The 23,113-nt window shown below is 38.9% G+C and overlaps 1 protein-coding gene across 7 annotated transcripts in view; it reads right to left on the bottom strand.

Annotated features, from left to right (window-relative positions):
- Window positions 1-23,113, bottom strand: part of USP9X (ubiquitin specific peptidase 9 X-linked) — a 105,227-nt gene that overhangs the window by 6,312 nt on the left and 75,802 nt on the right. For 2 of the 7 annotated variants that reach the window (XM_055119687.1, XM_055119688.1), the window contains exons 27-45: window positions 22,447-22,555; window positions 21,977-22,123; window positions 21,304-21,450; window positions 19,165-19,387; window positions 17,068-17,288; window positions 15,470-15,565; window positions 14,742-14,932; window positions 13,084-13,257; window positions 11,389-11,530; window positions 9,384-10,137; window positions 8,944-9,067; window positions 7,501-7,726; window positions 6,964-7,093; window positions 4,662-4,847; window positions 3,517-3,737; window positions 3,340-3,428; window positions 1,210-1,366; window positions 809-1,051; window positions 230-325 (exon numbers count right to left, since the gene is read on the bottom strand). In XM_055119687.1, coding sequence (XP_054975662.1) covers window positions 230-325; window positions 809-1,051; window positions 1,210-1,366; window positions 3,340-3,428; window positions 3,517-3,737; window positions 4,662-4,847; window positions 6,964-7,093; window positions 7,501-7,726; window positions 8,944-9,067; window positions 9,384-10,137; window positions 11,389-11,530; window positions 13,084-13,257; window positions 14,742-14,932; window positions 15,470-15,565; window positions 17,068-17,288; window positions 19,165-19,387; window positions 21,304-21,450; window positions 21,977-22,123; window positions 22,447-22,555 — 3,676 coding nt within the window. The remainder of the gene's footprint in view (window positions 1-229; window positions 326-808; window positions 1,052-1,209; window positions 1,367-3,339; window positions 3,429-3,516; window positions 3,738-4,661; window positions 4,848-6,963; window positions 7,094-7,500; window positions 7,727-8,943; window positions 9,068-9,383; window positions 10,138-11,388; window positions 11,531-13,083; window positions 13,258-14,741; window positions 14,933-15,469; window positions 15,566-17,067; window positions 17,289-19,164; window positions 19,388-21,303; window positions 21,451-21,976; window positions 22,124-22,446; window positions 22,556-23,113) is intronic. The other 5 variants (XM_055119690.1, XM_055119691.1, XM_055119692.1 and 2 more) reach the window with 3 other exon arrangements.

The following is a 23,113-nucleotide window of genomic DNA, read 5'->3' as shown; positions in this document are numbered from 1 at the left end:
CACTAATGATGCCCAGCACCCCATCTAGGCCCCTGAGCCCCACCCTGTGAGTGACCCCTGAGTGCAGAGCCAGGAATAAGCCCAGAGCACAGCCAGGTGTGGCTCAGAAACACCCCGGGGCCAAGTTCTATCATGGCTCATAGGATCCCACACCCGCATATCCTTTAGCTCATGTCCCTAAAGCTCGTCTACACGGTTCCTTTAGAAACTGCTTGCGACCTGCATTTACCTGCTGATACTGAGACCCAGGAGAATGGGGATACAGTGGAGCATCTTCAGGTGGAGGTGATTCGTGCTCATCTGGGGCCTCTTGGTCATCTGGCTCCTAGTTGTAGACGTTTCAAGGCAAACAATTATGTAGACAAAATCATTAATACTTTCTATTTGAAACACATTTTAAAAAATCCACAAAATTCATCAATTAACAACGTTTTAGTCTTTAACCGGAGACAAATCAAATTAAAAAAATACTACAGTAATAATATTCTCTCATTAATTAATTACGTATCAATCAGTATCTTTACTTATTTTGTTTCCGAGCCACACCTGGCATGCTCGGAGCTACCCGCCACTTTGCTCAGAATGAAACCCAAACTGTAAGCGCATGCAACTGCTGAGCCAGCTCTCGCGGCCCACAGAAATTACTTTAAAAGAACGATCCCTCATATGTAATCTCACACACAGTAAACTTAAAATCAAATATATAAACACATATGCATATATACAGTGAACATTACAACAAAACCGCAACGGAACTTTTGGGGATTTGGGGAGGGGGGGGACATTATGATTACTAGTAAAGAATTACTTTGTTCTCTTCCATTCCTTTTTTTTTTACCTCCTCAGGACAGAGCTCGCAAGCTTTTGCAAGTGTCATCCTTGCACTATGTGATCTCTCTAAAAAATAACCATTTGATGTCTCATTGCTTTGTACTGGAGGAGACCAATTATTATAAGTGTACTGAGGATTGCCAGTGTATGGTCGTCTTTCAAGTTCATCTCCAAGCCATTCCACTGCCCAGGTCCACTTTCTTTTAAGATCTCCATTACCCTTCGAAAGAAAATAAAACTAAGTGAAAAGACTCAGGATATGTTTTAAAAACTAACTTGAAACGACAACTCCAAATTCCGTTCTGCTGATTCTCTTTTTTTGAAAGCACAATCCTTAAATCAAATTCAGATTACTCTACAAAACTAAAAAGGTCTCACCTGCAGAATTTGGTAAGCAACAGGACAATTGCTGAAGAGAGCTACCATACATTTTATACACTGGTACGCTCTTTTTTGATAGTGATTCTTAGAGCGCTGGATTGTGTCAAATAGTCCATCTCGGTCATCTGGGATTCCTTTAAGTGCATTGTGGATTCTGAAAGAGAATCAGATATAAACTAAATTCCTCAGGCAAGGGATGTAGCTCAACAGTAGAGTGTTATTCTTGCATGTGAGGTCCTAGGAGTCAACCCCTGCGACGACATAGTAATCAGCCCCCAGACCCCCAAGGGCAGAAGCAGTCCCCTAAGCACTGAGCCGGGAATAGAATCTGAGTGCACCGTAGTCTCTCCAAATAAGCAGCCCCTAATCCAAGAAAGAAACAAAATTCTGACATAACACATACTATGGATTAGCCTTGAAGACATTATATTAAGTGAAATGAAATAAGGCAGAACTATGGACATATACTGTATGATACCACTCTTAAGAGGGATTAAGAACTCCCCCCACCCCTTTGGGTTGCCCAGGGTACCCAGACCACCCTGGGATGCTGGAGGCCTCTAGGGCTCAGCAGATATGCTAGAAATCAACTCCTGGGGCAGACACATGCACCCTAATTGCTGTACTATCTCTCCCCCCCCCCAGACTGTTTTTAATGTGGGGGTGGCGAAGGGAGGGCGAGAAATTCTGGAGGAAATACAAGGAACAGTAAAGCTGTGTAACCTAATTTCTAATTAAAAAAACGAAAAAGCCCAAAACAAAGCATTTTAAATTCCCTTTAAATATTTTTCATTTCATTAAAAAAAAAATACAGGGGCTAGAGTGATAGCACAGTGGGTAGGGCGTTTGCCTTGCACGCGGCCAACCTGGGTTCAAATCCCAGCATCCCATCTGGTCCCCTGAGCACCACCAAGGGTAATTCCTGAGTGCAGAGCCAGGAGTAACCCCTGTGCATCGCCAGGTGTGACCCAAAAAGAAAAAAAAAACAAAACCAAAAACAAAACCCAACATTTAAGATGCTTTAATGGTAATGTGTACAGTGCAAAGATTTTGAGTTTTATCTAATTGGCAAGTTACAAGGTGAAATGGAGCAAAGTGGTAACTGGATTCCTTTCACATCCTTCATGCTATTTGTCAGTGCCACCTTTTCTGAATTTGTGTTTTTTTTCTTTCACTGTTTAGAAAGTTGCAGTGGAGGTTAGACAGACAGTAGAGGGTAGAGTGCCTGCTGTGCACATGGCCGACCTGGGTTTGATGCCCTGAAACCCGATCATAAGTGTGCTCCTTAAGCAGATAGCCAGGAATAAGTCCCCAGCATCACCAGGTGTGGCCCATGAGGGGGGGAGAGAGGAGTGAGGGGAAAGAAAGGAAGGGGAAGAGAGTGAGGGAGGTGAAGAGAAAGACAGGAGAGTAGAGAGGAGAGAATAGTAGAGAGAGGAGAGAGGAGGGAGGGAGGGAGGGAGGAGAGAGGGCGACAGAAACCAGGGCTTGCCTTAGAGATAATGAGCTCTAAGTTTTCTTCACACAAATCATGAATTCATCGTTAGTGAACACAGAATATTAAATGAGATTCTTTAAGCAGAAAATACATAGTCATAAACCTACTTTAAAGTTAGTTACATACTGATAGGCTAGTAAAAATATAACCAGCGAGATCAGTGGTTCACTATTTCCATCATTCAGTGACTTAATAGAATCTAACATGATTAAGGGGAACAGACTTTACTTACTTACTGAAGACTTTTAATGTTATGTGATAAAATTGAAAACCACTGCAGGGAGGGATACTGGGAAAACTGATGGAGGAGAATGGGCACTGGTGGAGGGATGTAAACCAAATACAAACATGAAAGTTCTAAGTTTGTAACTGTACCACAGTGATTTACTAATAAAATAAATAAATAACGTTACTGCTAAAAAAAAAAGTAAAGAAAACCACTGCAACTTAATCCTAAACTAACCCTGGGTCATAGTTAAAGTAAAACACGTATAGAAATTAAAAATAAGACTGAAGGTCAGGGATGTCGATCGCCCTGTGTTTAACCTCTGGCACTGCAACCTAACAGTAGTGATGGGGAACTTCAGTTTTGTCTAAAACCTGGACAAAAAAAAAAAAAGGTTATCTACCTGTGAGTTTGCCAAGAGTCTTCGATCAGTAAGATTTGCAGAAGCAGATCCAAATAGGGCCGGAGTTCGTAAGTGTAGGAATACGCAACCTGCAAACAGGTAAAGACACGGTGAACAAGCATTCTGGAGGAACGAGGAATCAAATTAGACAAGATGTACAAGGTGTTTTTCTTTGACCTGCCAGAGCAGTTCACTGAGGACAGTAGATGAAAACTGAGGATTTTCCCAACAGCAAAAGCGAAGCAACTTGATGGTTTCCTCTGAGTTACTGCAGTCTTCAATAATTTTCTTCACATAACTTGTTCTTACAAATAAAATGTCAGCCACATTCTGCTGAATTGGCATTATAGGCTGTGATAAGTTTGCATCACCGAAAGGATTGGGAAGAGGAGGATTGCCTAGGAAACAGATGTGTAATAAAAAAAATGAATATGCTTCTCTATCGCAACACATACAACCTTTTACCATAGGAAATACCTGACATCTTAAATTTTAGAAAAACATTTAAAACAAAAAAGTTGCCAGAGGCCAGAGAGCTAGGTAAGGCACTTGCTTGCACTTAGTCCCCAGAAGAGCACCGGAAGTGAGCCGTGAGCACTGCCAGAGTGGCCCGAAAGCCAAAAGGAAAAAGTTGGTAACAATGGCATTCATCTATTTAAAACTCTCCAGGGCTGCAGGGACAGTGTAGTAGGTAGGGTGCTTGTCCTGCACCTAGACAACCTAGGTTTGATCCCAGCACCGCGTATGGTTCCCTGAGCACAGGAGAGAAATCTTCAGGGGCAGGAAGATGGTATAGCACGTACACAGTGCTTGCCTAGTAAACGACGGCTGCGGGCTCTATTCCTGGTACCATATACAGAGTGATGCCTGAACACAGAGCCAGGCGTTAAGTCCTAAGCGCTGATGGGTGTGCCCTAAAAACAAAAAAAGTAAAGGCGGCCAAAAAGGTAGCACAATGGGCTGAACACATGCTTCGCACAGGAGAAGTTCAGGTTTGATTCTGGCACTGTCCTGTAAGTACAGCCAGGGGTGAACCCTGATCCTGGAGTAGCCCTTAATACCATCCAGTGTAGTGTAAAAATAAAGTAGAACGTGGGCAGAGATGCAGCTCAGCCATAAAGCACCTACTTTGTATGTAGGGCCTGGGTTCAATCTAGTCAAAAAAGAAAAAAAGGGGAAGGTATGACTCAAATCACAACAAAATTCCTACGCATGAACCTTTAGACATTTTACATTCAAATTTGAAAAATTATACCAATCAAATACTATAAATGCCCAGTAGTATTCTAAAACCAATGTAAGGAATGAAACACTCTAATTACCATTGATTGAAGACTGCATTCTTGATGAGACATTGCAACAACGGATCAGCTGTGATACTACCGAGTATAATTTGCCTAATTCAGCATACTGGTATTTGATTGGAGGACCTGGACCTTCATCTAAAGACACAAGCATGAAGGTAGCAGGAACACTCAATTTTAGGAGCTGTGTCTTCTCTGCCACCCCTACAAATGAAGAAGGAAGAGGAGGGAACAAGTGGAGAATGAGAAATAATTAGGGTAGAAAGGATTTCATACAAATAGTCAAATATTTTTCTGTAATCTTTCCCTGGATTATCAAACCAATACGAATACCATCAAATCCAATTTTAGTTCTGATAATTCAAAAATAATTTCAAGAAAATACTTTTCTATTCTACTGGACATCATGTAGGATCAAACTCAGTTAGCCCAAATGAACTCAACTTTCTGCTCATTCAAGTTCTTTATTACTTTCCTCAGTCTGTTGCTCAAACATAGAAGGTCTGAGTATCTTCTTCCAGTGGTGCTCAGAGGTTGCCCCTGACTGTCCTAGGGATCACATTTGATGCTCAAGGACTAATCTGTTTGGTCTTATGCAAGGTTAAGTAACCTGACCTGTATGCTATCTCTGTGGTCCCACCCTGTCTTACTTTTCTTAAATTCAAACATACCTGAACCCCAAAGTACATCGAGGCTTAAGGATATCATATTAGGGGTGAGAAACATGGTTCAAAGAACTGGGGCACACGCTTTAAATGCAGGAGAGAGGGGAGCACAGGATTAAATCCTGGGTACCACATGGTTTCCTGAGTACTGAGCCGGGACAGGGCCCAGAGCACTGGTTTAATTCCCATTAAAGTTTATAGATTTGTTTTTAAGAGGGTAATTTTAACTGACATTACATTACGGACCAATGACTTATGCTTTGTGACCAGGGACTATTTACAAAAAGAGCTGAGTATGAATGCTTCAAGTTGGCAGTTCTAAGTTTGAAATGCATTTCAACTAAAGCTTGTTAGTATAATAATAATAATAACAATAATAATTTCCTTCTCAACTACAAACAAGAAGCATGTCCAACATGGAAAAGGAAAAAGACAAATTTAAAGTGGAATGTTTCTTATTAAATAAAGGTTCATAGATGTATCAGTGATTAATCAGTATGTTAAAGGCCCATTTGATCAATCAGTACACACACACGTAAGGAGTAATAGTGTATATTTGGCTACAAAACCTTAAAAAAAAAAACCCAAAGCAACTTTATAGATGTTTAAAACAAAGTCTGAGTTCCTAATATGGTCAAGTGAGCAATCATTACTACGGTTCTAAATGGACTGTCAGAAACTTAAGTTAGGAACTGGAGAGATAGTATAGCAGATGGGGCTTGCAAGGTATTACCTTGCCAACAGCTGACCCAGGTTTGGCCCAGCGTTCCATATGGTCCCCAGAGACTGCTGTGTGTGATCCCTGAGTGCAGAACCAGGAGTAAGCCTGAGGACTGCTAGGTGTGCACCCCCCCACCAGCACTAAACAAAACCAAAAACAACAACAAAACTACACAATCACTGATTAGTGCTGTAACACCTGATTAACATGCAGTCTAACCCTAAAGTCAATTAACAAACACCAAAATGACAACAGAAGATTTCTGATGATCTTCATAACAATCCACCTATTCAATCAACAAACATTTATTCAGCACTATTATACAAAGATCAGATCTTTGCCATCTAGTCGGGGAAAACACCACAAAACTTTCAACATTATTAAATGAGCAGAACAGGTGATCTTAGAAAGAGCAGGATACTTTGAGAAGGAGAGTGAGATTATATAGGTCTTATAGTAATGATAGGGTAATTTAAATCCTTGAATATTTTTATTATCCCCAGTTCCAATTTTAGTTTGCTTGGACAAAAGCTTATATACAGACCAAATCCTTTACCCAAACTTCATTAGCAGCACAATCATCTAGTAAGATTTTGAAAATTCCTTGTGCTAGATTTGAGTTCAATGAGTGTGGGATGGGTATAGCAGTAAGTATTTTTTTTTTTAAATACAGGTATGGAGGAACCAGTGTTTTAGGAAATAAAGACATAATTAAGGTAAGATTCTGACCTGTGCCTACAATAGAGGTAAGACACATGCACAATTATCATAAAGTACAAGGTGTAAAACAGTTTACAAAAAAATTTCAGATTAAATTCACAATAGATTTTATGGAATACTGTTTCTATTTTAGACCAGGTCATAGCTCATTACTAAATGTAAATAACTTCATCACTCAATATATTAAAACAAAAATAGGAAAACAAATTCTTACCTAAATTGGCATACATTACAAACAGGTTGAAATACTGCTGTAAATGACGCCCATGCTCAGAAACTTCCCTTCTCAAAAGATTTAGTACTGCTCTTAGTAAGTGATCGCTCAGGCTTAAGTTGTCATAAGCCTGTAAAGGATAAAACATTGGCTATTTTTTGGCAACAAGGTGCAGCTACATACAATTTTATTTGCCTATAAAAGGGACATGCACACATATGTTGAATAAAGGCAGGAATTTATGGAAGTACTAATCACACAAGAAACTATTAAAAAGGGTTTCTTCTTAGGAAAGGGACAAAAGAGGTGGGTTTCATTTTAGAGCCTACAAATTGTAATTTTTTAAGATGGAAGTCCATTTTTATAGACTTAAAGTGGAACTTGTAAAACTGAAGACATCAGAATTTGTGGTATGTATGCATGTATACACACATTAGATAAACAAATCAAACAAATATACATAGATTTACGTTACGACTTCAACTTCAGGAAATACATTTATAAGCATCTAATCATTAAGAAAGCTCTGTAAATTACCTGGCTGGAAGGTCCAGGAGAAGCAAAAGGTGAAGGACACGGCCCATCTTGTAAGGAAAAATGTGCAATAAAAACTATAAGTTTTGCAAATGCACCCCTTACTTCTGCACTTGGGCACTCCAGAAGGTATTCAGAAAAGCGATTTGAAACATTAAAGAGGACATTATGTGCAAACCAAAAACGCACGTTCTTGCTGTGACGAAGGAGGATACATAATGCATCATACCTAAAAGAAAACAAATCCGTGAATATAATTTCAGTGGCAGGTTTCTTAGAGAACAACAGATCTCTGACCCAAATAAAAAGCAAAGGTATTAAACAAAACCTGAAAGTACTGGACAGAAGAACCCAAAAATGGCTGATTCTAGAATGATTAGTAAAACTAATAGTACTTGGTCGATTCTCAGAGGGGCATGAGAGAATATCTATCAATGATGGGTTAAGACATGGGTCAGAGGCTCAACTCCCTGCCCTACAAGCTGAAGTTTGATTCCTGCAAGCCATTTTCAACATGATGTACCACTAACGAGTGCAATCTTGGTCAAGTACGTGAGCACCGTAACCAAGTGTTCCATATATGGGGATGGGGATTAATATAATCAAAACAGCCATTTTACCATAGCAATGCAGAGATTTCGACTACCAAATTGATTCTTGGTTCAAGGACAAAATACTTCCCCTATGGTAACTTTTCAAATTAGAAGCTTCTGAAACTCAATTTTACATTTTCCTTCCATTTGAATTTATAACAGAATTTAACCCAGAATTAAACTTAGTAGTTCATGATTCAAAAATCAATGTAAGGGGCTTAAGAGCTAATACAGCAGATAGGGTGCTTGCTTTGCTGGCAGCAGACCTGAGTTTGATCCTGTTCTCCCCCATTATGGTCTCTGAGCACTGGCAGGTGTCATCTAAAACAAATAGCTGACTTAAATGTCCTCTTGCTGTACTGTGTGGGGCCTGGGAGACTGACTGCTCAGAGTATACAAAGTGAACAAGCATGCTGGACATGCAATACATTTTAGCCCTTTGAGATAGGTCTCTTCCCGACCTTGAAACTGTATCACTGTATCAATGTCATCCCGTTGCTCATTGATTTCCTTGAGCAGCTGAGTAACATCTCCATGTGAGACTTTTTGTTACTGTTTTTGGTATATCTAATGCCATGAGGAGCTTGTCAGGCTCTGCCATGCGGGGCGGAAGAATCGAACCCGGGTCGGCCGCGTGCAAGGCAAACGCCTTACCTGCTGTGCTATCGCTCCAGCCCACCTTGAAACTAAGAATTATTTTTAGTAATTTCTCTCTATTGGAACTGGGAATATTATTTTTAAACTCTGCATTTCAAATGTGACACGAGATCACCACTGGTTTGAAAAATAAAATGAAGCAGCACAGTAATTACATATTAGTACAGGAATGAAAATTAAAGCAATGTATACGAACCAATCACTGGCAGAGCCACGGACTATTTTCTTGGTATGAAATCCTGTGGTAAAAAGGAACCGAGCAGCAAGCTGAATACTTATCATGGTGATTTCTTCTGCTTCAGGCAACAGATGATCCTGTCCTATAGATAAAATGAGAAAAAAAAGTTGGAACAGATGTCTATGTCTGATCCCCATTTTCAAACAAGAATTTCCCTTCTGCTAAGTTTTCAAATGTCCCTTTACAACCCTAAGAATACTTGTAAAATAGAAGCTACTTCACTATTTTACTGAAGTTACTGACTAGTTCACTAAAGTACATTTCAAACTAATGTTTGAATCCAAATAAAGCTCCCTGATCCAAAGGCACTCTATACTGTTCAAATGAATATCAAAAGTAAAAACAAAATAAAACCACACACTGCTTGCTAACGACATTGCAAGTAAAATTATGCTTACCCGGAGGAGGATTTAAGTATACACCATTGCATGTTAGCAGTTTTTTCATAAACTGAAAATATTCCAAACTATACTGCATTCGGTTATGCATGAACTGCACATTCTGTTTCCGTACACTTCTTTCAATGGCTGACGGCATAGTTATCTGATGGGGTCTTGCGGAGACGGCAAGCTCTGATATGTATCTGATCAATTCATCACCTTGGTCTATTGTGTCCAATCGTTCATAGAAAAGAATATAAGCATTCCACCACCTTTTCTGACGTCTGTAGGACATACGCTTCATCATATGATCAAATACTTCTCCCATGTACTCTCCACCAAAACACTGGTTTTTCATTTCTTCGTCATCATCCATTTTACACTCTGTCACATCTCCATCATCAAATTTATACCAGCGATTTCTCTCACCATCTCCACCATTCCTTTGAATAATGTAAGAATAGTAATGTCCTCCACTTGCTTGACCACTGTGGACGAGCACACCTACAAGTCTGTACTTTGTGCTTCCTGCTGCCTCACTCTCAGACTGCTCATTCTGTTGTATGAGCTGACTCTCAGGGTTTACATTATCTCCTTCCAGTTTTGCAACACCTGCAACTGTGTATGGTTCCATGTCTAGCTCTCGAGGAAATTCAAAATAATCATTGAACTTGATTGCACATTCTCTTTCCCAGTCATAATCAAATCGTTTAAGTTGAATAGCAAGAACAGGAGGCAACTTTTTAATTAGCAAGCGCTTTACAGTATCAACCTAAAAGAGACACAACAAATTATTGGATGGTCTTTAGTAATGTAATAAACTCAAAAGTTTTATTAAATTCTCTCTAAAGGGAAACTTACAAGTATAATCACACAATAACGAAGATAATATAATTCTATATTTTTCAAAATATCAATCAAAATAGTATGACAGTGGCTTGTACCACTTATTGCAAACTGCAAAGATGTGTGGTAGAAACTACTCACAACTAGTTTTGACATAGCCACTATTATTCAACCATTACTACTTGTTTTAGTTTATTGTTACTTTAAATTTAAATTTACTTATTTTTAGACTTGGGGCCAACCTGGTGGTGCTCAGGGCTTACACCTGCTCTGCACTCAGGGTTTGGCTGACCATAAAATTATGGGGGATCACTTGAAACCAGGTAGGCAGCTTGCAAGTCAAGTGCCCTACCCACTGTACTGTATCTCTCCAGCTGCTTGTTAAATGACAGTTTTGAAAAGGTAGACTGCCAAGAGCACACTGAAAAAACGAAGTAGCATATAAAATAGTCAGGCAATCAAGTAGCCAGGTAATAAGCTAACACTAGCCCAAGTAGTAAATTTATAAACAACCTATCGAACAGTTTTAACTGAATCTCAAAATTAAGGATTAGTAACTTGCCTCAAGTACTTATCTCTGGACTAATGTGTAAGTGGTATGCAAAGTCAAAGCAATATAGGTGTGTAGGACCCAAGGAAGATGAGCATTATTTAATGCACATGTGATATACATGTAAATTGTTTCTTACAAAGAGTTAAGAAAGTGCAAACATGACTGGGGATGAAGGGGAAAAAATCTGATTCACACGGCTTTTTGGGGGGGGGTTTTGGGCCATACCTGGCAGTGCCTACAGGGTGTCAGGATAAAACCAGGGTCAGCTATGTGCAGGTTAAACATGCACCTTAACTTCTCTAAGTATCTCTCTAGCCCCCAAAGTCCTGGTTTTGGCAAGTAATTTTGGAAATAAGTAATCTTTTCTCTTATTCTTTCACATTGAAGAGTCCAACGGTATGTTATTATGACTTCCAAAATGATTCACTTTACCTGATTTACCCTGTTTTTTCCTAGTCTGTCTGACTGACTGACACTATTTGTTTCTAACCGCACAAAGACTTTCAGATACTACCTGTTACCAGTATAACAAAGAAGGGAAGGAAATACATTAAGTGTAGTAATTATTTTATTTATTTTTTTAAAGTGTAGTAATTATTCTAAACAAAACTGGACAATCCATACCTTTTTGTTGCATTTTTCACAATGATATGCATTTGCACCTTCTAATAAATCTCCTTTGACATATTGTTCCAAAGAATCAAGAAGATTTTGGTGATTTCTAATGTCTACATTCAAAGTCGTAAAAGATTCTTCACATTCGTATCTGAAGATATTATTTAAGAAATGGTCAAAAATAATTTATTCCTTAGTTTCCTGCACATTCTAGTCATACACTTAAAAGTAAGACTACAATTGCAATATTTATAATAGAACAAACATTAAGTTACAGGAGGCTACTGATAAATGACAGTTATCATTTACTAGTTGCTTACTGTATGATGGGCCTTTATTATAGTTACACATTGCATATACTAGGCAACTCTCCCCGGCTCTGTCATTACTTCTGGTGGGATTCGGGGGACCATATGGGGTGCTTGGAATCGAACCCGGGGCTCAGTCATGTGCAAGGCAAGTGCCCTTCCCTCTGGACTATCTCTGGTTACACACTAGTCCTTTTTGTCATCATTATACACCTGAGAAGCATCACTATTATTTACTTCAGATTTGAAGGAAATAGGGTACAGAAAAGTTAACTGGCTCAAGTTTACTAGACAAAATATCCTAAAATCAGTCTCTTTGGCTTCTCAGCTTAAGCTCTACTTACATAGTCTAACTATGGAGCTATTTCCAGTATTAGCCACTTAGAAATTCACAACAACCAAAAGCATGCACTCATTATTATTTAAATAATGACTCATTTACAACTATTTAACATAGTTGTAAAAAGGATTATTTACAACTATGAATGGTCTGGATTTTCTGTAAATTTGAACACACAAGTAAGTAGGGGATAAGCAATCTGAGTAGGAATCAAGAATCTCATGTTGTTTGGTTGAACCAAGGGAATTTTCATATTCTTAACAAGACACCCGTAATTTTAAACACCGAATGTATGGAAAATAACATTCGCAAGCATCAAATTAACTCAGTAACTGTTGAGAGTAACTTTCATGTGTAAGCTAACGAAGTATATTCAATATTTAAAATAGTCCCTCAATTTAAATAGGGAGAAAAAGATATGAAACATTCAAAGATGGTAGCCAATAGTTCTTCTGTAAAAGGTAGGATAATATACTCTCATCCACAATGATTTAGCCTTATGACAATTTCTCATTTCTGTATTATCACCTCTCTCCTAATAATACCCCTAGGTTTAAAACCCAATTGTGTCCAAGCAACTACGTAAGAACCATCATTATATCTAAGACAGCCTACACTGCAGAGCGATGCTTCGGCTAAATGGGATTACAAACCAACACTGACAATATACAAGTGAAACTGCAAAGTCACCTTCAATGATACTAAATGCACTCGACAGCATTTTGCAATGCTTTACATTCTATGATTAGGAGAAATTTTAAGTTAACATCTGAGTTATACGCAAATTGCCATTTCACTCTGAAATGACCACACACAAAAGAATGTGAAGGAGAATAAGATTCTAAGAGACTAAGCGGGTGAAAGAAACCAAAAGTTGACAAAAGAACCCCCTTCACCCCCCGAAAGTCTCTCCCCGTTGAGACTCTAATAAAAAGTGTTAGTATATATACTAACATTAGGTAGTTATTGGTGGTCTATTCCATTTATGAACGTGATGAGTGAAAAATTATTTTAGCAAATTGATGTGCACACTCTAAATATCTAGTTAGCACTTACCTGTGTGGGCAGCCTTGACAAATCTTTTGATCAGCAAAGGAACCTCCTAAGACTTTACTCAGCATAGCTGGATGCCCTAAGGCTTTCAAAGCTTCATCTAAACTATCGACCAACGAATTAAAGAATTCTAAAGCATCATGTTGCTCACGCAGATTAACAGGTTCACCCCAAAGCCTAGTAAATAAAATAAAACACAGTTTTTGAAATTTCAAGAACACGTACACATGCGGCCGACCGGAGTTCGATTCCTCCGTCCCTCTCAGAGAGCCTGGCAAGCTCCCGTGGCGAATTCAATATGCCAAAAACAGTAACAAGTCTCACAATGGAGACATTACTGGTGCCCGCTCGAGCAAGGCGGGACGACAGTGCTACCGTGCTACAAAGAGGCAGTGTAGCAGTCGGAGAGATAGTACCATAGATAAGGCTTTTGTCTTGCTAGTTAGTGGCCAACCCTGACTACTGAGCCTGGCACTCCATCCACATGGTCCCAGGCCACATCAGGCTCAGAGTGAGGAATAAACCCCAAGCACAGACACATGTGACCCCCAAACAAAACATTCTAGGTAGCCAACAATTTTATTCAACTACATTAGGGTATGAGTAGAAGTTAATGAATAGAATGAGTAGACAAGAACGTGGAGGCTCAAAGTAAAAGTGCCACTCCACTCAGAATTACAAGTTGTGTAGGTTATGGACATTATGGCTTCAAGAAGGATAGTTGCTTTAGGTGGTATGAACGCATTTTGAATCCAACTGAAGATGCTATAAAAATGGGGTGTGTAGGTATCATATTACTCTTATGTAGATTCTATTACATATTTTTCCCAACGGAAAAGATGGTTTTGATGCATTTGGAATGGATGTCTTTTAATAACCCGATGACATAAATTAAGCAAATCAATCCTGGAAAAACAAACTCAATTCTGTATATGATAAAATGAGAACTGATACTGCTAAAACCTAGGCACTGCTGGGAATGATCAATGTATAGTTTTGTATTTTCTGGGTGGCATGGGAAATAGAAGTGTTCATTCTTTTCCCTCCCTTCCAACCCCATTCCTGGTTTTTTTGAGCCCCAGAGGGAACCATATGTGGTGCTAAGGATTCGAACCAGTGTCAATGGACTGCAAAGCAAGCATGTCAACTGCTGTACTACTATCTCTCAGGCTGGCCCTCTGTATTTTTTTTTTTAATTCAAAACAAACCTAACAAACCTATTAATATCTCTAGAGACTAAAGAACGCTGCTACTCTTTTTGCTTTTGGGGGGTCACACCCGGCGATGCACAGGGGTTACTCCTGGCTCGTGCACTCAGGAATTACTCCTGGCGGTGCTCGGGGACCATATGGGATGCTGGGAATCGAACCTGGGTCAGCTGCATGCAAGGCAAACGCCCTACCCGCTGTGCTATTGCTCCAGCCCCCATTGCTACTTCTTGCTGTGACACTTTTTACCTCTTCCTTTTAGGGGACAGTGAAGAGAAACTCCCCACAAAAAGGGAAAAACCTGAGTAAAATGAGGAATAAAAGTTCGAATATCACCACAAGAATTAAACATAAGAAAGGCCTTCTAAGATATATCTTAGAAGTTTAAAGTTAGTGTGTTAAGATGCAGTTTAAACAGCTACCCCTATGACTATCCATCCACCCATACTTTACCTAAACTGTTTCCAAAATCCTCTCGGCACATAGTACTGTAGTCGAGAAGCAGCTAAATGTCCAAAAATGACCTGAAGGTGTCTAAGAACTCCAATATTATATTCTTTTCTATCTTCTGTTTTACTTAATGCCGGTTTGTCTTCAAATTGTTGAGGATACCCAAACACATCATCTCTGGGATCAACATTGCTCTAGAACCAACAAACAAAAGTGAGTGAATAACCTATACTTTTATTTATGAAGCACTCCATTTTCAATATACAAATTTTAACTTACAGTTAAAAGTATTTATCATCACCATTTCATGTAACGGTTGTCATAAAATAACTACGTAACACAGGTATATAACATAGAATAATTAGAATGATTGGACACAGAGGCTATGTGACTTAAACACAAGTTATCTACAGTATATAAAATTACTTAACCTTTCTAAATTTTGCCTCATGTGTAAATGGCAACAACCAGTCTTTTTCTAGCTTTTAAGAATTATGAGATAATAATTACAAGAATTATATACACAAAGCACACAAAACTATAATCATTCAATAAAATACACATAAGAATAGTAGGGTGCCGTGAATGTGCTTCAAGTGACAGAGCACAAGTCTTGCATACGTGAGGCCAGGGGTTTGATCCCCGGCACCAACAGGTATGGAACTCACAACATTAAGAGTATTATTCTTCTTCGTGGGCCAGAGCGATAGTATAGAGGATAGGGCGCTTGCCTTGCATACGGCCGACCCGGGTTCTGTCCCCAGCATCCCATTTGGTCCCCGAGAACCACCAGGAGTAATTCCTGAGTGTAGAGCCAGGAGTAACCCCTGAGCATTGCCAGGTGTGGCCCCAAAACAAAAAACAAAAAAAGAGTATTATTCTTCAATAAAAAGCACTGGAAAAACTAGACATCCACATGCAAAAAGAATTAAACTGGATTTTTAACACTGTATACAAAATTCACACAATGTGAATGCAAGAGCAGGAAAATGCATTACAATACTGGATCTGGCAATTATGACACCAAGGAAACAGGAAATGAAAGACAAGACAGACCTATTAAACCTAATGCAAACGAAAGACTTGCGTAAACAAATCGGAACCCTTGTGCATTGTTGGTGGGAATGTGAACTGTCTTGCTTCTCATCCCCAGACATATGTCATCACAACGGTGCAAGCATTATGGAAAACTCCCTCACAACATTCAAGTAAAATTCAGACATGATACAGCAATTCCAACACCCAAAGAAATAGAGAAAGGTCTCAGAGAGTTATTTGCATACTCATGTTCACAGCAATGAATGCATTCGACATAGAAAAAAGGTCAAATCAACCCAGGTGTTCATTAATGAATAAGAAAAATGTCATATATGCCTACAATGATTATTCATTAGTCTGAAAAAGGAAGGCAATCTGGACACATCCTAAGACAAGATAAACCTTGAGGATATTATGTAAAATGGAATACAGATTACAAAAAAGGGGGGATATAATTCCACTTATGAGTAGTCCAATTCACAAAAATGGAAAGGAAAAGGTGGCTGAAGAATTTTCAGCCCTGTGATACAGAAACAAACAATAACCACCTCACGAAAAACCTATCACCTAAGGAAATAAATAAGAAATCTACTCCTGGCCCCGCAACCCCCTCCCCACAACCCAGCAAAATCCCCACTGATTATAGAGGGGTGACAATATAACTAAGTTGAGACACTTATTTGAAATATGATTCTGTGTGCCTCATTCTTGCCACAGTACAATTAATTATGTATTTGTACTTAATAGAACATTCCAGAAGGGAAACTACAAAGCTAGAATTTAAACAACAAATAGGGAAGAGAAAAATAAGTCTGTTTCCTAAGCAGGAGCGGCGATCTAGATAAACAGATGAACAAGCACAAATATAAAACAGGCATATTATTAAAAAAATGGAGCTATTGACATTAGCAATACAAGTGAAAATTCTAGAATATACAAAAACCTTGACACCCTCCTCCCCCATAGCACCATATTATGTGAAGAGGTAGCAATTCCAGCTGTGAAATTCTGATTCTTTAATTTTCTGGGGGCAGTGGCAGGGCACGGTGACTTTGGGCTACCAGGCTGGGATTAGGGCTTGTTCACTGCTTTGGGCTTAGGCATCACTCTTGGTGGTGGTGCTGGGGATCGAACCAGGACTGGTCACGTGTAAGGCGAGCAGCTTAATCCCTGTAATATCTATCTCTCTGACCCCACTAGTTTTATTTTTTAAGATGTACGTAAGTTTAATGAAAGCACAGCATTTTCTAGAACAATTGGTGTAAGTTGAAACACAGAAAACAACAATTACCTCGCTGTCTTGCTTCTCATCCCCAGACATATCATCATCAACGTCACTACCTGTGCCCTCAATTGCAAGAATACCATTCCTGATGGATGGAATCATGTAGAGTTGCTGTATCACAGAATTCATGTAACAAGTAGCACCAGCATTTTTCAGACCCACAAAACCCTTCGGTGGGCGGGGTCCAACAGGAGGCAGGTATTCCCACTCAGTAAGTGCTTCACAGGCTGAGTAAAAATGAAAGATTCGTGTAGTACGAATACAATTATTTTGCCCACAACTAGCCCCAGTAGGCTAGTTAATTAACACAAAATTTCCACATTTCTATAGGCACCTGAAGCAGTGCTCACCATCAAAAACCTAATGCACAGAGCAAAATATACCACTACAGATTCTTACCCTTCTTACCCTTATCCACAAGCCCATAGTTAATCTGATGTTGCTTTTGCACCTTGAAAGTATTCACACAAGATAAAACAATGGTAATTTCAGTGTGAACCTTTAAGCTTCTTATATTTTTAGCTTTACTGCTGCAATGAACTGTGCATTACACTTCCAGTTAGTAAGCAATGTAAATAAAATTGTTGAGGGCAGAGCTTCTTAAAACTTTTTCTGTAAGTGACCCATTTATGTCCAGGAAATGTTTATGTGATCCTAGGCAGGCATGCACGCACACAGAGGAATAATTTACTAATAAAACATTCATAATTTTCTTTTAATTTTAAAAAGGCTATGTGAGCCCATATGGGATCATGAAGCTAGGCTCTAGGGGAATAGTTTAAAACCACCATTTCCCAAAACTATCACGGTGGCCACTATTATCAGTGTTTCTCAAAGTGAACTGTACCGTCCCTTTCCCTTTGAGGGGTGGGGGTATTGAATGATCCAGGTGAGACAGTAGTAGCCTGAGGTGCCATTGAGGCACACAGAGTATTTTTTCTCTGTAAAGGAGTCCTTAGGTCAAACAAGTCTGGGAACTTCTGCATCTCCCGATCTAAGTGTGATAAGAAGCCGTAAGTTTGACCTGGACCTGAAGAAAATCTCAGCAGAAAGCCAAGGTCTGAAGGCCAGTAGGTAAAAACTCATCTAGGGACTGATTAAATAATTTACAGTACACTAAAGTGAAATAGCCAATGTATGTCTAGGGGAAAGTGAACAAAATGAACATTTTGAATAGTAAATGCAAAATTCAAAATAACAAAATTCTCTAAAAACCATTAAAACCCTGCCTTATTACATAGGTAAAAGACTAATCTTTTAAGCACGTTAACTCATTGAGGCAGGTGTGTGCCACTGGTGGCTCACACTTTAATGTGGTTTAAAACATTTTGTAGCGCTGGAGTTAGGAGTATGAACAGCTTCTAAAAATATTTCAAGTTTTCTTATATCCTGAAACACAACATTTCAAAAAACCATTGGACATTCTTTTAAATATTTACTATAATAATGGTCTTAAGCATTCTAGATCAACAAAAGCCTCTGCTGTATTTGTATAGTATCTGCTGTACCACTTCTCTGGCCCCAAATCTCTGCTTTTTATACCATTGCCTCACCTCTTTGAAGCTTCAGTAAGATCTAGAGTCTATAATATATTTGATGGGCTTCATGGAAGTACTGAGGTGTACTAAAAAAAGACTAAAATGTTACATTTCTCATTCTAACCCTTTAAAACCCTATTTTCTTAAAGTTCACATGAAAAAAGTTTCACTAGGGCATTAAAGGATTTTTCATAAGCATATTACTTCAAAGTTTAATTGTGACATTTTAACTATTACTCAAGTTTCAGTTTTGTTCCTGACTTGAATATTATATACTTGTACCATTTATAGAAGACCTCTAACAAAAATTTGAAATATTTTCTAATTTTAAGGTTATCTGTTTAAATGGCTTTAAGTTGTACATCCATTTTCTAAAAATGTTAAAGCAGGAAAATTTAATTTGAAAACAATCTGTCAAAAATACTAGGGGCTGGGCATGAAGGCAGCTCAAATGGTAAAGCGTGTATTTCACATGTGTGAGGCTTTGGGTTTGATTCCTGGCATCACACGCTCCCCCCACATCTCAGTACCATGGTCAGTAAAAAAGTGTGAGAGAAATACTTACTAGTTATTGCTGTGCCAATATAATACATTTCAGTCAAAGAATCTACTATCTGTTTGAGATTCCTCACACAGCCAACAGCTAATGCTACAAGTAACTCAAAACCAGCATTAATGGTAGCTGGTGAACCACAAACAGGAATGGCCTGTTCTGCAGGCAGTTCTCCATTTCTCATATATTGCAGGTAAACATTAGATGCAGGGAAGATGAAATCATCAATCAATTCCTACAAGAGTAGAAAAAAAAGGATTAAACATTAGTACACGGTGTAACTTGGGAGGGGGTTGGGGGTTGGGTAGTACTGAGGCACACTCCTGATGGGGCTTGGGGGGCAATATGGGGTGCCAGGGTTGGAACCCAAATCGGTCCCATGCAAGCACCCTGCCTGCTGTACTATCGCTCCAGTCCCATTTTACACACTATGTATTACATCACCACCACCCCCCCCCCGCCCGCCATCCTGACAGGACAGTGGGCAGGGCATTTGCCTTGCACGCAACCATCCCTCTTGGAGAGCCCAGCAAGCTACTGAGAGTATCCCACCTGCAGGGCAGAGCCTGGAAAGCTCCAGTGCATTCGATATACCAAAAACAGTAACAAGTCTCACAACGGAGATGTTACTGGTGCCCGCTCCAGCAAACGAACAAGAAGATGACAGTGTTGCAGTGTTACATGTATTACATATGAAATACTACTTAAAAAATACTTGGAATTTGAAGTTAAAAATACCTCACTTTTATTTCTTTTTGCTTTTTGGGTCACACCTGGCAATGCACAGGGGTTCCTCCTGGCTCTGCACTCAGGAATCAACCCTGGGGGTGCTCAGGGGACCATATGGGATGCTGGGAATCGAACCTGGGTCGGCCGCATACAAGGCAAACGCCCTACCCGCTGTGCTATCGCTCCAGCCCCTAAAATACCTCACTTTTTGATAAAAGACTTCACTTTAGGGACTGGAGAGGATGCTTGACTTGCATGCAGCTAAGCCAGGTTAAAACCCCCAAGCACAATGTATGATCCCCACCTCCTCTCCCCCAGGGTTTTTTTTCCTGAGCACAGAACCAAGAATAGTCCCTAAAAATTATCACACACACACACACACACACACACACACACACACAAAGAAAAAAAAACCCCGAAAAAAGATCTTGCTTAGAACTCTATTAACTAAAAATTTAAATATCAAGAGCAACTAAGCACAGTATTTTATAAAATCTGTTCTTTAAATAAGCTTACTCTTGCTATTAACCTCAGGTTTCTCAAAACTCATTTTAAATAAAAATTAGATGTATTAAAATATTTTTCTTGGGGCTGAAATGACAGCACAGCAGATAGGGCGTTTGCCTTGCATGTGGCCAACATGGGTTTGATTCCCAGCATCCCATATGGTCCCTCGAGTACCGCCAGGAGTGATTCCTGAGTGCAGAGCCAGGAGTAACCCCTGTGCATCACCTGACGTAACCCCAAAAGCAAAAAAACAAAAACAAAAACAAAACACAAAAAACAAAAAACAATTTTTTTCTTTACTTACTACATAAAGGGCAGAGGAGATGGAGGCATAAAGGACTCGAGAACATTATTTGTTTGCAGATTCAACCCTCATTCCCACCCCCCAAATATATTTATGACCCATGCCAATTAAGTCATTAAAGAGAAAAAACAAAATCCAAGGCCAAAGTGCTGTGCATTTGAGAGCCCTACAGTGGATTCCTGTCATTAACAGCCCTCTCTCTACCCCCAATCCACCACAGCACCCCAGGTTGCAAACAAAACAAACAAAAATGTAGACAATAGAATATCACATCTTAAATAGTGTAAAGTGGAAATTACAGATATTCTAAATAGAAAAATATTTTATTTGAAAAAGCTTGGGGTTTTTATTCATACAAAAAATTGAATAAGCTACTTGCAAAAGTCACTATGGTAAGCCCTGTGCTAATTCTCAGAGCCAAGTGCATGCCCTTCATGTAGGAGACCTAGGTTCTATCCCTGTTTCTAGGGCAGAAAAATAAAAATAAAAATAAAAAAGGAGGAAACAGCAATGGCCATGAGAAGACTTGATATTGTATTGTTAACCAGATTTGCTCATAAACATTTAAAAGGTTCTAAGATCTACTTTAGGAACAAGAGGTCAGAACTTACTTTAATGAGATTAGCACCTCCTTTTTCACAACCAATATGATACTTTTTCTCAGGAGTTTGAAAGGCCAGTAACTCTTTTGTTACCCCAAGGTGGCCTTCCAAGATTGTCTCTTCAACACCTGTTTCACCTGTTCTTTTAACATCATCCTAAAAAACAGATGAATACAATCTAAACTCAAATGTCAAATTTACAAAGGAAAGCTGGAGAACACAAGAGAAATGCTGGACAGAAATAAGGCAATTTCATCAAATCTTTCCATTTCAAACAATGTTAATTTCTTTTTAGAACTTTCTAGATGTTAAAATTTCTAGAATTTATATAAATTTCTTCATAAATATATTTACACATAACAGTTAATATTAAGATCTAGAGTTAAATGCTAATCAGACTCACTTATTATTAAAACAGTCCAAGAAGACGACTAGCAAAAATTCCCCCAATTCTACAATAATAGATGCTAAAAAATCAATATCCCTGGTATCAGATAAAGTATTTTACAAAACTAGTTATGTACTATCTGGATAATGGGCAACACTAACAAATACCCAACAACAGTAGGTCCCTGGGGTCCCTATTCACAGTTTTTGGTTCTTTTTGGTGTTCATTTGATGAAAATGCTCAAAACTATGTAACAAGGCATGGTTTTCTGACATAATGTTAAATATAACTTACCCTAATTCTCTTAAGCCAATCAATTTCATTATTGAGAAGAACTTCAGCATTGGGCATGTTAATATTACTATTGTAGGCATAATTGAGAAGGTGTCTGAGAAGAGTGAAGTAGTCGCCTGAATGTTTAGCTCTCTCTTTGGCTGTACTCTGAAACAATAAGGCATAATCATTTTAATTTATACGGTCACACCCAAAATCTACTTTTAAGAAAACCCCGGAATTAACTAGAGTAATAAATGAAACAGCAAGGAAAATTGCTAGTAGTTTATTAAGTATCAATTGATCTATCGTTATTTTCAGTGGCAGAGTTCAAACCCAGGGCGTCATACATGCAATAAAGCATTGATTTATCTATCACTAAGCTACATCCCCTGGGTTATGCAAACTGCTAAAATATATGCCAAAACCCATCCTGAACATTTGCTTAAAGAATGCATCAATTGATAAAACATATTTAAAAAAAGTCTCACCCCCAAAACGGTAAAGAGCAGAGTAATGAAGAATAGCAGAGGCCTGTGTCCCATGCAACATCTGGTGCACATTAGAAAGAACTGCTCCTGGGCCACCTGGCGAACAGTTCTGAAAGAGAAATGTTTGACATTTAATATATTATTTTCATGCAGGAAGATAAATTCCAACACCGGTTTCTCTGGGAATGGAGAGAGAAAGAGTAGGTAAATTAATGGTAAAAATAACATTAACAGTCCCTTAAGCCAGCAACATTTACTAGATTAATTTAGGCAGTGTGTTGAAAGCCACAAGATCAAAGTGTCACTGAAGGATTTTGAGGAATAAATCCTAATAGCCAACTTTCTTAGACTGGCATGCTCCTCTGATGTAAGATGTTTTACATTGAAATTTATTTTATTTTTTAATTTTTATTGAATCACTGTGAGATAGTTACAAGCTTTCATGTTTGGTGTACAATCACACAATGATCAATCAAATATTCCCCATACTCTCTCTACTTTTGGGCATTATGGCTTGCAACAGACACTGAGAGGTCACCATGTTTGGTCCATTATCTACTTTCGGCACGCATCTCCCATCGCGACTGACTGCACCAGCCATCATTTCCTTAGTGATCCCTTCTCTATTCCATCTGCCTTCTCCCCTCCACTCATGAAGCAGTCTTCC

The sequence above is a fragment of the Sorex araneus genome, chromosome X (genome assembly GCF_027595985.1).
Source record: "Sorex araneus isolate mSorAra2 chromosome X, mSorAra2.pri, whole genome shotgun sequence".
In the NCBI taxonomy this organism is placed as follows: Eukaryota; Metazoa; Chordata; class Mammalia; order Eulipotyphla; family Soricidae; genus Sorex; species Sorex araneus.
This window is presented reverse-complemented; position numbering and strand designations above follow the sequence as displayed.